The 10,586-nt window shown below is 40.0% G+C and overlaps 1 protein-coding gene across 1 annotated transcript; it reads right to left on the reverse strand.

The window, feature by feature from the left end:
• Positions 1 to 5,316: 5,316 nt before the first annotated feature.
• LOC113755889 lies at positions 5,317 to 6,624 on the reverse strand. The gene has a single exon (XM_027299753.1). The coding sequence runs from the start codon at positions 6,622 to 6,624 to the stop codon at positions 5,317 to 5,319; it is 1,308 nt and encodes a 435-aa protein (XP_027155554.1).
• Between the last annotated feature and the right edge of the window lie 3,962 nt (positions 6,625 to 10,586).

The following is a 10,586-nucleotide window of genomic DNA, read 5'->3' on the forward strand; positions in this document are numbered from 1 at the left end:
TATAACGGAAGATACCTCCACCAAAGCTCTGAAGCCAACTGATACGTTCGTCGATCAACTTATTTCGAGACACGTAGCACGTTTGCCCAAGGATCTAGCGAGGTTGTCCTACGCTTGGTTTGTGGGACCTTAAATCAACACGGACGACATGAGTTGGTTTAAAGCGGTGGAACGACGACTCCAATGAAGGTGATTACTCCAAGGGATAGGTCGGACGAACAATCATGGACAAGATGCAAGATTGCTCAATAACCCTTGCCAAAGCAAGTTAAAGGCTCGAATTCTCTCTTAAGAAGAAAACGAAAAATACTAAGAACTTTATTCATAAAACTCGTGTTTGAAACCTTACAAACCAAGCCTATTTATAGGCTAAGATTTACCAAAAACCCTAGAGAAACAAGGAGAAGGAAGGTCGGCCATCTTGGTGGACAAGATGGGCCGGCCCAATGACCTACTAAGACAAATGAATCTAGTCTAACAAGTACGAAGGCCTTCGGCCCTACTCGGCCGACTCTCTAGGAGGCCCACTTGATTCTTCATGGGCTTGGATCAAGGTGTAGATAACTGGAGTGTCTCTTTCCAAGCCTTCAATATCTCTATGGACCCCATGTTGGTCTTGGACAGTGCGAACAAGGGCTTGGAGGGATTTTTTGAATAGCTTGGCCCGTGCACGTGTGACTGGGCCTAATGGAACTCGGACTGGGTTATTGCGTGGGCCGAGATCCGTGCACACATCACTTGCCGTACTTGATCTCGCCTCGTTGACTCTCCGTCAATGCTTAAAGAGGAACCACTACCGTAGACCCCACTTTTCTCCACTTTCCATCCACCTCACATACCCCTACCGGGCACGAACTCCATCCAGTTCAGAAATGGTAATACTCGAATATACCGGAATCAAGAGTCTCATACCCAACGATTCCAAAAAACAGTCCCCATGGCTTGTCAATTTCCTCGACCATGCCCTTGCTGGCTCGATTCAATTGACCACCAATGGGGTTGAGCTCAGAGTTAACAGTAAAAGTCGTTGGATGCACGTCCAAACGACATCAGTTCAAGTATAATCAAGAGAGTTTCAAATGATATAGTAAATAGTCAAATAAGCCGTAGAGTACGATAGTGATAAAGTGCACCCTCGTCTCAACCAAGATCATCAGTAAATACAAGCATTTCAATCATAGATTTCAAGTATAACAAAGCCATGAAGTAACAATCATGTGAGTAGTACACTCACCAATCAAACAAAGAGAGTTTTCACAAATTTCCACCCAACGAGCGCCTCGAGTCACCGGCATGCCCTAAAACATTCAAGAAAATACAATGAGACTCAAATACGAGTCATAAACCCAAACCACACATCACTAATGTACAACCAAAATAACTTGAAAGTAATATAAGGAACACTTGGTGCTAAAGGTTTAGATAACCCCAAAGTCACTAACTAACACTCTAAGCAACCCAATTCCAAGAAATCATATGGACCTAAAATTTGGACAGCATTTCCCCTTAAAATTTCATATTTCCATCCTACAATTCATCCTTCATTTTCAACCAACACAACCACAACTACAAGTACAAGTTCTATGCCATTCAATACACCTTATTAGGGTTACAATACCCTTTAAACAAAGCCAATTCAAGAGTTCTATAATAACCCTAGAAAAGCCCCAATTCAAAACCCTAAATCTGAAATTTTCCGCACAAACCAGAAATTTTCCGCAAACAATCATATCCAACATATACAAGCTCCATTTTATACTATAACAAGCCATCAATCCATGACTAAACAATAATTATCATATAAAACAGAAAAAATCACTAATAAATAAAAAATCCACCAAAACTCCACTTTCAACCACAAACCTACCACAAATCAACATATTTAGCCACTAAAGTCACTAATTTGACATTATCAAGAACAAAAGGAGAATTTCTTTGCAACTCACCTTGTAAACTCAAGAAAAGAAGCAACTTAGCACCTCCTCTTTCCAAACCACTCCACCACCTTCCTCAATCCTACCTAGCAAAGGAGTTTTATGTAGTGATTTCAAGTTTTGATGGTTAAATCACAAGATTTGTGCAAGAAATGGAAGATGAAAGTTGAAGCTTGCTCTCTTATTCTCTCTTGAAGAGCTCGGCCAAGAAGGAAAGAAATGGGAATGAATTTTGGGTCAATTATTGATATTTGGTAAAGGTAGTAAGATGGTCAAAGTCCAAGCTCCAAACATGTGATGACACCTAGCCACCCTTTTAAGCTTAAACTTATCCTCTTGTCCCTCCATGGTTAAATCCTCTATATAACCTCTAATTATCCACTAACACCTAGTAAATTAACCCCTTAATGCAATACTTAACCTAATTGGCCGAATTTATCACACTTATCGCACTAGCGGGTCCCACGTCCGATATACACTCCTAAAATCTCAAGAACTAACTTGTACTAGAAAAATGATTTTAAAACTATATTTACTCATAAAAATTATCTAGAAAATTTTCCTAATAAAGAAAATATAGAAAAGGCGTGCAATTAAATAAAATAAAGCCTAGAAAATAAGAAAATTTTCGGGTTCTCACACACTTAAACCCTACAAAACGTGCAAAAGAACTTCGAGAAAATGACTGTCGGAAACTGAATTAGTTAAACTAAACGATGCAATAGACTTCGATTAAACGCTTCAACGAAAAGTGAAAGGAACAAATGCCACATCAGAATCCTGCCAAAACTTGGTCGGATTGCCGGCCGAATTCCTGGCAGGATTCAAGGCAGTGAGCACATCCAATTTTTTTTCAATCTCCCCTGTTAATCAAGCCAAGATCTGGCCGGATATACGGTTGGATTCCCTGCAGTGAATTCCCGAAAAAATCTCTTTTCTTTCCTTGTTCAAGTTCCGCACTCGTCCGGTTTCCAACGGGTACAAGAAAAGTTCACAAAATCATAAAGACATACATTTCTCAACAAATATACATAACCATATGCTTGCAAACATATGTATATTGGAGTTTTATCAAGTTAACTTGAAGTACAAGCCATAATATCCATACTTATACAAAATACGATTAGGGTTTCTGTTATAGAGGAGCGTAAACAAAAGAGTATATATAACTAGTTCAACTCTTATCTCCAAAATCATAGTTCCCAAAATATTGTCCCCTATAAGGAAAACAAAGATAACGGGGGTGAGGTTTCGCTCAATGAGGTACCAGAAGTTCAAGCAGTCAAGAATCATGAAACTTCCCTTTTCATCAATCAAATAGAAACAACAGATAAAGAGATGAACAAACGCCTCCGTTAAACATAGTAATTCACATATAAAGGATACAGATGGCTCTCAAGAGCCAAATTCCCGTTGCAGTACTTGATCCAACCTCATTGACTTTCCGTCAACGTTTAAAGAACAAACATGACCGTAGACCCGACTTTACACCAAATTCCGTCCACCAAATATACCCCTTACCGGGCTCGAACATCAAACAAAAACAAAGGGAGTAATACTCGAGTATACCAAAAATCCAGAGTCTCCAATACTCAAAGATTCCACAGATACAGTCCCCATGGCTTGTCAATTTACCTCGACCAAGCCCCTTGCTGACTCGATTCAATCAACTACCAATGAGGTTGAGCTCAGATTTCACAGGAAGGTCGTTGGATACAAGCCTCCAAACGACATCAAATCATGCACAGGTAACAGATTCAAATTTATACAGAAACCAGTCAAGCAGGCAAGAGAACGAGAGTGATAAAGTACACCCTCATTTCATCCAGAATAAACAAAGGTCACAGTTATTCAAGTCACAGATTGCAAGTACAAGTAAACCAGTTAAGCAACAAGTCATGCGATTGGTACACTCACCAGTCAAGCAAAACAGCTTCACAAGTTTCCTCCCGAAGTACACCCTTGATCACCGACACATCCTAGAACAACCAAGGAAAAACAATTGAGACTCGATTACGAGTCGTATGCCTATCCAATGAACTACTAATGTAAAGCAAAATGTGGCTTGGGAGTGAAAGTAAGTAATAGTTGGTCCTCAAGACTTCCAAACTAAAGACTTTAAGGCTCAAAGGTAACAAGGGCAAATTTGCCTTTCAAACCAGAATTTTTGCAGCCATGACACAAGTGAAATCATGATGTTTTTCATCCCCTAATCTACATAGTTTTCACTCAAATTCAAGCACAAAAGGCTTAACCATTGTTTGGAACAAGTTTTGGCCAAAACCAATCATGAAAAGCTTAGAAAACATCAAGGTAATAGACTTCGTTATCACTTGACCAACAAATGGAAATTTCAGCCAACAAATTGGAGGAAAATACCAATGACAATCCTTCCATTTCAACCAAAATTCAACACCTAAGCAAAGTTTATAGATATACCAAGCATCTTAAGCAAGTTTATCACCAAATCAACCCCAAACTTAAAGGAATCAAGTAGCCCAAAAAATTGGACAGCACTTCCCCTTAAATTTCTTTACTTTCCCATCCTATAATGAACTCCAAAGTTCATCCAAAACAGCCTCAATTGCACATACAAATCATAAGCTATAAAACACAATTATTTAAGGCCACAATACCCTTCACATAAAGCCAATTAGTAGCTCCAAAACCAACCACAATCAAGCTCAAATTGAAAACCCTAAACTGAAATTTATGCACCCAAGCTGGAAATTTCTTTAGGCAAGTTAAACTAGCCTATAAGACTTCAATATTTTACATAGCAAAGCTATCAAAACATGGACAACCCTCAAGCATCACATATGAGCAGAAAATTCACTATAAAAATTGAAAATTTCCATAACACCACTTCAAACCACAATATTTTTCATAAAACTACAAATTTAGCAACCTTAAACCACTAGGATGCTAGTATTAGAAGTAAAGAAGGATTTCTTGACAAGGTTACCTTAGAACCTCAAGAAAGATGATAGCTTAGTACTTCTTCCTCCAAAATCACTCCACCAACACATCTACTCTTCCTTAAGTAGCCCTTTGTATGGAGTAATTTACAACTCTATTGGTTGGAACTCAAGATTGAAGCAAGAAATTGAAGTGCAAGATGAAGTCTTCTCTCCCTTTTCTCCTCTCCAAGGTTCGGCCAAGCAAGAGCAAAAATGAAGGAAATTGTGGTCAAATTTAGTTTTAGTGAAGTGAAGAAAGGTTGGGTCAAAGTCCAACTTCCAAGGGTTTCATGACACTTGGCCCTCCAAAGTTTAATCTCATCCTCTTGTCTTCCAATGGTTTTTTTTTTTTCGAAACGTTAAAAATTTTATATCACAACCACACTGTTGGAGCAAGGGCTCCTATTTTTACATTAGTGCATTTAGCAGTCTGGGGTGGAGTAATTCCACTCCATGTCACAAAAGTTTAAAAGAGCAATTTTGCTCAAACTATAGCATAGGCTATCAATGTCCTCATTTAACCTATCAAAAAAGCACATTCGAAACCATGAGGTCATTTGTTGTATGTCCTCTATTATAATGGCTGACTCCACACTTCTGGCATTTCCAGCTCGTATTTGGTCAAGCAACTTCCTATCCTCAATTCGTATCTTGATGTCTCGCCATCCCTTTGTTGCTGCTTTAATCATACAGAGCCTCACAGCCTCTGCATTGTCCTGAGCTTTGTTCCCTGCTTGTCTTTCCTTTAACGACCAGGCTACAATTCCTTGGCTTGCGCCATTCACAGCTGTGATGCCTATACCAAAAGATTTGTTCCCATTCTGGTGTTGGGTCGCCAGCTTTAGTGTTACCACTTCTGAGTTAGTTTGCTGTCTTTGATTGTTCTCTTCTTGCCTTATTGTTTCTGTTGTGCTTTTTCTTGGTCGTTGCTGGATTGCTTCCTGGTACTCTTTCCATTCTTTAGCAGCTTTTTCACTCACTTTAAGAGGATGTTGCTGTGCTGAGTTAAATATTCTGGCATTTCTCGATTTCCAGATTTGCCACAGCACGTTGACAGTTAGCGCTATGTGATCATCACCTTCCCGCCTGGTTCTTGTATGCATCATCATGGAGGTCCACCATTGTTTGAAATAGCCTGTTTGGTCTTCCAGTCCATCCCAATTAACTAATGCAAATTTCCATATTCCTTTTGCTATCGTGCATTGCAGCAGCATGTGCTCAATTGATTCCTCTTTTTCTCCACATCCACAGCATATCGGTTCTCCTCTTTGTGTCCTATGGAAGATTTGAGCCTTTGTTGGTATCCCGTTATTGATGCATTTCCACACAAAAATCTTCAACTTATATTTGATAGGTAACTTCCAAAGTGCCTTCCATAATTTCCTATCTGTTTGTTGATAGCTGCATCCTTCTCTTTTGTTACTTTCTTCCCTTCGTTTCCTCATCTTTTGCTGCAAATGTTTGAAGCCAGATGCTACAGTGTATTGACCTGTTTTGCAGTGTTTCCATATCAAGCTATCTCCTCTTTCCGCTAGGCTTATAGGGATGTTGAGGATGTGTTCAACATCTTCTCTCTTAAAAACTTTAAAGATTAGCACTCTATTCCATCTATACTGGACCATGAGTTGTGAAACTTTGCAAACTGCATCCCTCTGGTTTCTAAGTTTTAATCCTTCCTCCACTGTCATTGTTGATCCAGTTGTCTTCCCAAATGTTGGTCCCCCTTCCATTTCCTATCCTTTTTTTGCACCCTTCTCTAATTACATCTCTGGCACTCATTAGACTTTGCCAAATCCAAGATGCGTTTTTGGGGATCTTGCTCTCAAGCATTGAACCATCTTGGAAATATTTACTTTTCCGAAACTTGCTTACCAGAAGGTTGGGTTGGATCATTATTCTCCATACTTGTTTTGCAAGTAAGGCTTTGTTGAACAGCTGAATGTCTTTGAAGCCCATTCCTCCTTTTTCTTTACTTCTGATGCATCTCTCCCAAGCAATCCAATGCTGCTTATCTTTTTTCTCCTTTTATCCCCACCAGCATTTAGCCATCAGTGAACTAATTTCCTTGCATAGCTTTTCGGGAAGCTTGTAGCAAGACATGGCGTACGTTGGCATAGCCATTGCTATTGCCTTCAATAGAGTTTCCTTGCCTGCTTGACTGAGTAGCTTTGTCTTCCAGTGCTCCATCTTTTTCCTTATGTTGTCCCTTATAAAGCCAAACATCTATTCTTTTGATCGGGTAGCCCCAGGTACTTCCCTTGTTGTACAGCCCGGATTCCTTGCAGTTCTTTCTGTATTGCTTCCTTCACCCTCTGATCAATGTTCTTACTGAAGAATATTGAGGATTTCTCTAGATTGATTAGTTGACCGGATGCTGCTTCATATTTGTTTAAGATTGCCTTCAGTTCTTTTGCTTCTTTTTTATCAGCTTTGCTCAGTATCAACAAATCATCTGCAAAAAAGAGATAGGTTAGTGCAGGACCCTTGCGACTGATCTTCATTCCTTCAATCTTCTTGTTGATTTCTATTTTTCTGAGTAGGCTGGAGAAACCTTCTGAACAGATTAGGAATAGGTATGGTGAAAGGGGGTCGCCTTGTCTTAATCCTCTCTCTGGCTTTACAAGTTCTCTTGCTTCTCCATTCACACTGAAAGAGTAGGACACAGTAGTTATGTAGTTCATAATCCACTTAATCCAGGTGTCACAAAAACCCATTTTTACCATCATTGCTTTCAAGTAATCCCATTCCACTCTATCATAGGCTTTAGACATATCAAATTTAACAGCCATACATCCCATTTGCCCGTTTCTTTTATTTTTCAGATGATGAAGAAATTCATGAGCTAAAATGACATTATCCAGAATTTGTCTACCCGCAACAAAGGCAGACTGATTTTTGCTTATGCACTTATCTAACACAGGTTTGAGTCTGTTCACTAAGATTTTGGAAATGATTTTGTAAAGAACAGAACATAAGCTTATGGGTCTAAAGTGCATTAAGCTAGTAGGAACTGGAATTTTGGGAATTAAGGAGACGAGAGTGTGGTTAATGGACTTTAGCATGTAACTTGAATGAAAAAAAGCTTGAACTGCCTCTACAATATCTTTTGTAATGATGTCCCAATAAGTTTGGAAGAATAAAGGAGTCATACCATCACTTCCAGGGGCCTTATAGGATTCATGGAAAAGGCAGCTTTCTTAATTTCCTTCTCATCCACAGATTTGATTAATATCTTATTCATTTGTTCAGTGATTGGGTTTGGAATCCCCTCGAGTATCTCATGAATGCTGTCCTCCCTTGTTGCAGCTATTGAGGCAGTGAAGAGTTGTCTATAGTATTTGGCTATTTCCTGTCCAACTTCTTGTTCTGATTTTGTCCAGCTTCCATCACCTTTCTGAAGTTGGTTCATTCTGTTTGCCCTCCTCCTCCCATTCACCACTGCATGGAAATATTTGGAGTTTTTGTCCCCTTCCCTCAGCCACTGCAATCTAGCTTTTTTACTCCAGAACATTTCCTCTTCTTGATATGCCTTTGCCAGTCGTTTTTTCAGATTAGCAATCTCCCCCTTTGCTGTTTCCCTGAGTTGCTCCTTTTTCCTTTCTAGTTCCTCTTTGACCTCTACAATCTTCTTTTTTGCATTGCCAATCTTACTATTGTGCCACTTTAGGAGTCTAACCTTGCAACTTGTTATTCTCTTGGTAACCTTATACATCCTGGATCCTTCACATGTTATATTCCAAGCTTCCTTGATCAGTTGATGGGTTTCCTCATGCTGTACCCACCGTTTATCAAAATAGAACCTCCTTTTCCTTCTTCTGTTTGCAGGGCAGGTATCCAGTAACAATATACTGTGATCAGAAGCCCAATTTTCCACATGAGTGCACTTCACATAAAACTTCTAGCCATTCAGGTGTACAAAGTCCACTGTCTAGTCTTTCTTTTATTTCTAGTTCTTCATCCCAACTGTTTCTCCAGGTCCAGGGCAGTCCTTCATATCCAATGTCCACCAGTGTATTCTTTCTCATGAGCTCTCGAAAATCAGTAAAAGTCCACTCATCTCTATCCCTTCCACCCCACTTCTCCTCTTTGCATTTTATGTCATTGAAGTCTCCTATTATTATCACTTTGTCACCCAGGCCTTTTTCCTTTCAGTAACTATGTCCCATTGCTTTTTCCTCACTTGTTTTTCATAGCTGGCATATATCCCAACTAACTACCAATTAATTCTTGCTTCACCATCTTCTATTAATACTTATGGTGAAATCCGTGTGTTGCACCTCCTTCACCTGGACTGAGTTTGTCCAGAAAAAAGCCATTCCCCCTGCCTTGTTAACAGCATCCACTACATAACTATTTTCCATCCCCACATTCTTTTGTATTTGGTACATCACTGCCTGCTTGTTTTTAGTTTCACTCATCAAGATCATATCAGGGGAGAGGAGTGTATTAAACTCCCTCAGCTGGGGAACTGTCAAGGGGCTCCCTGCTCCTTGGCAGTTTCACATCATAACCTTCATGGATTATTAGGGGACTAGGTAAGGCTGATCCCCATCCCTTCCCCTTGCTTCTCACTTTGGTCTTTGTTAATCTCCATTCTGGTTTTTTTTTCCTGCTTGTTCCTGTTCATAAGCTTCTTCCATTTCCTCATCAACAAGATGGAATTTCCTTTTCCCCACTGCTTGTGTTTCATTTTGTTGCTCTGTGATGTCCCTAAGGGGTTGTCTTTTCCTGAGTTGGCTTTTGACTCCTCTTTTTTACTTTCCTCCTTCAATTGGCCTCTTAGTTTCTGGAGTCACCTATGTTTCTGAGCCTACCAGCATTTCATCCGTTTCCTTTCTTGTAAATCCCTCATTCAGGTTATGGTCGAGCACTTTTATTCCTATTCCATCAGAAACTGACTTTACTGTCTCACTGCCAATTGGAGTGTTCCCTACCTGTTCCTTCAAGTTAATGTTAACAAGCGCAGGTGCATTGTTTTGGTTATCCTCCTGTTCCTTTTCCATATTTTCTTTTCCTCCCTCCTGGTCCTTTACCATACAATTTCCCTGTCCTTCACTGACTGTTCCTGTATTTCAGCTAATTCCTGGTGTCTACTTCCTTCACTGTTTTGCTTCACCATGTTTGCCGTCCATCTTTCCATCAGATTCCTCTGTTGAAGTGATGGACTTTGGTACTTGGGAACTAGTTCCCCATTCCTGTACAGCCAATGTTGCTTCTCATTCTCCTTCCTATAAGAACTGTTGCTTTCCTTTTGTGGTGAGACCTTTCCTCCCCCTGCCTTCATCCACGGACCATATTGGTTCTCATTCTGTCCTTTGCTTAACGCTATATGCATCTTGTAGGTCCTATCACTATGACCAATCTTTCCACATTTGTAGCAGAAGTCAGGGCATCTCTCATATTTAAATTGCACCCACTTATACACTCCATCCACGTTCACAGCTGTTCCTCGTGGGAGAGGTTGGGTTGTGTCCATTGTTACCCACAGCTTCAAATGCTTACCATCCTTCCCTCCCCCTTGGGGAATGATTACCTCCTTCACTTCTTCAAAAGCACTTCCTATTTTCTTGCCAACTTCCTTAGCTATCCAGTGTAGGGGAAGGTTCCAAACCTGTACCCACAAGGGGGCTAGCCTAAAGGCATTCTCATCCTCTTCAATCCCTTTTTCCCACGATCTGAGGATAAGTATCTG

The sequence above is a fragment of the Coffea eugenioides genome, unplaced genomic scaffold (genome assembly GCF_003713205.1).
Source record: "Coffea eugenioides isolate CCC68of unplaced genomic scaffold, Ceug_1.0 ScVebR1_1818;HRSCAF=2743, whole genome shotgun sequence".
Taxonomy (NCBI): domain Eukaryota; kingdom Viridiplantae; phylum Streptophyta; class Magnoliopsida; order Gentianales; family Rubiaceae; genus Coffea; species Coffea eugenioides.

Excerpts from the sequence above, each read along its gene's own strand:
- LOC113755889 (XM_027299753.1), bottom strand. The coding sequence starts at position 6,624 with ATGGAAGGGGGACCAACATTTGGGAAGACAACTGGATCAACAATGACA.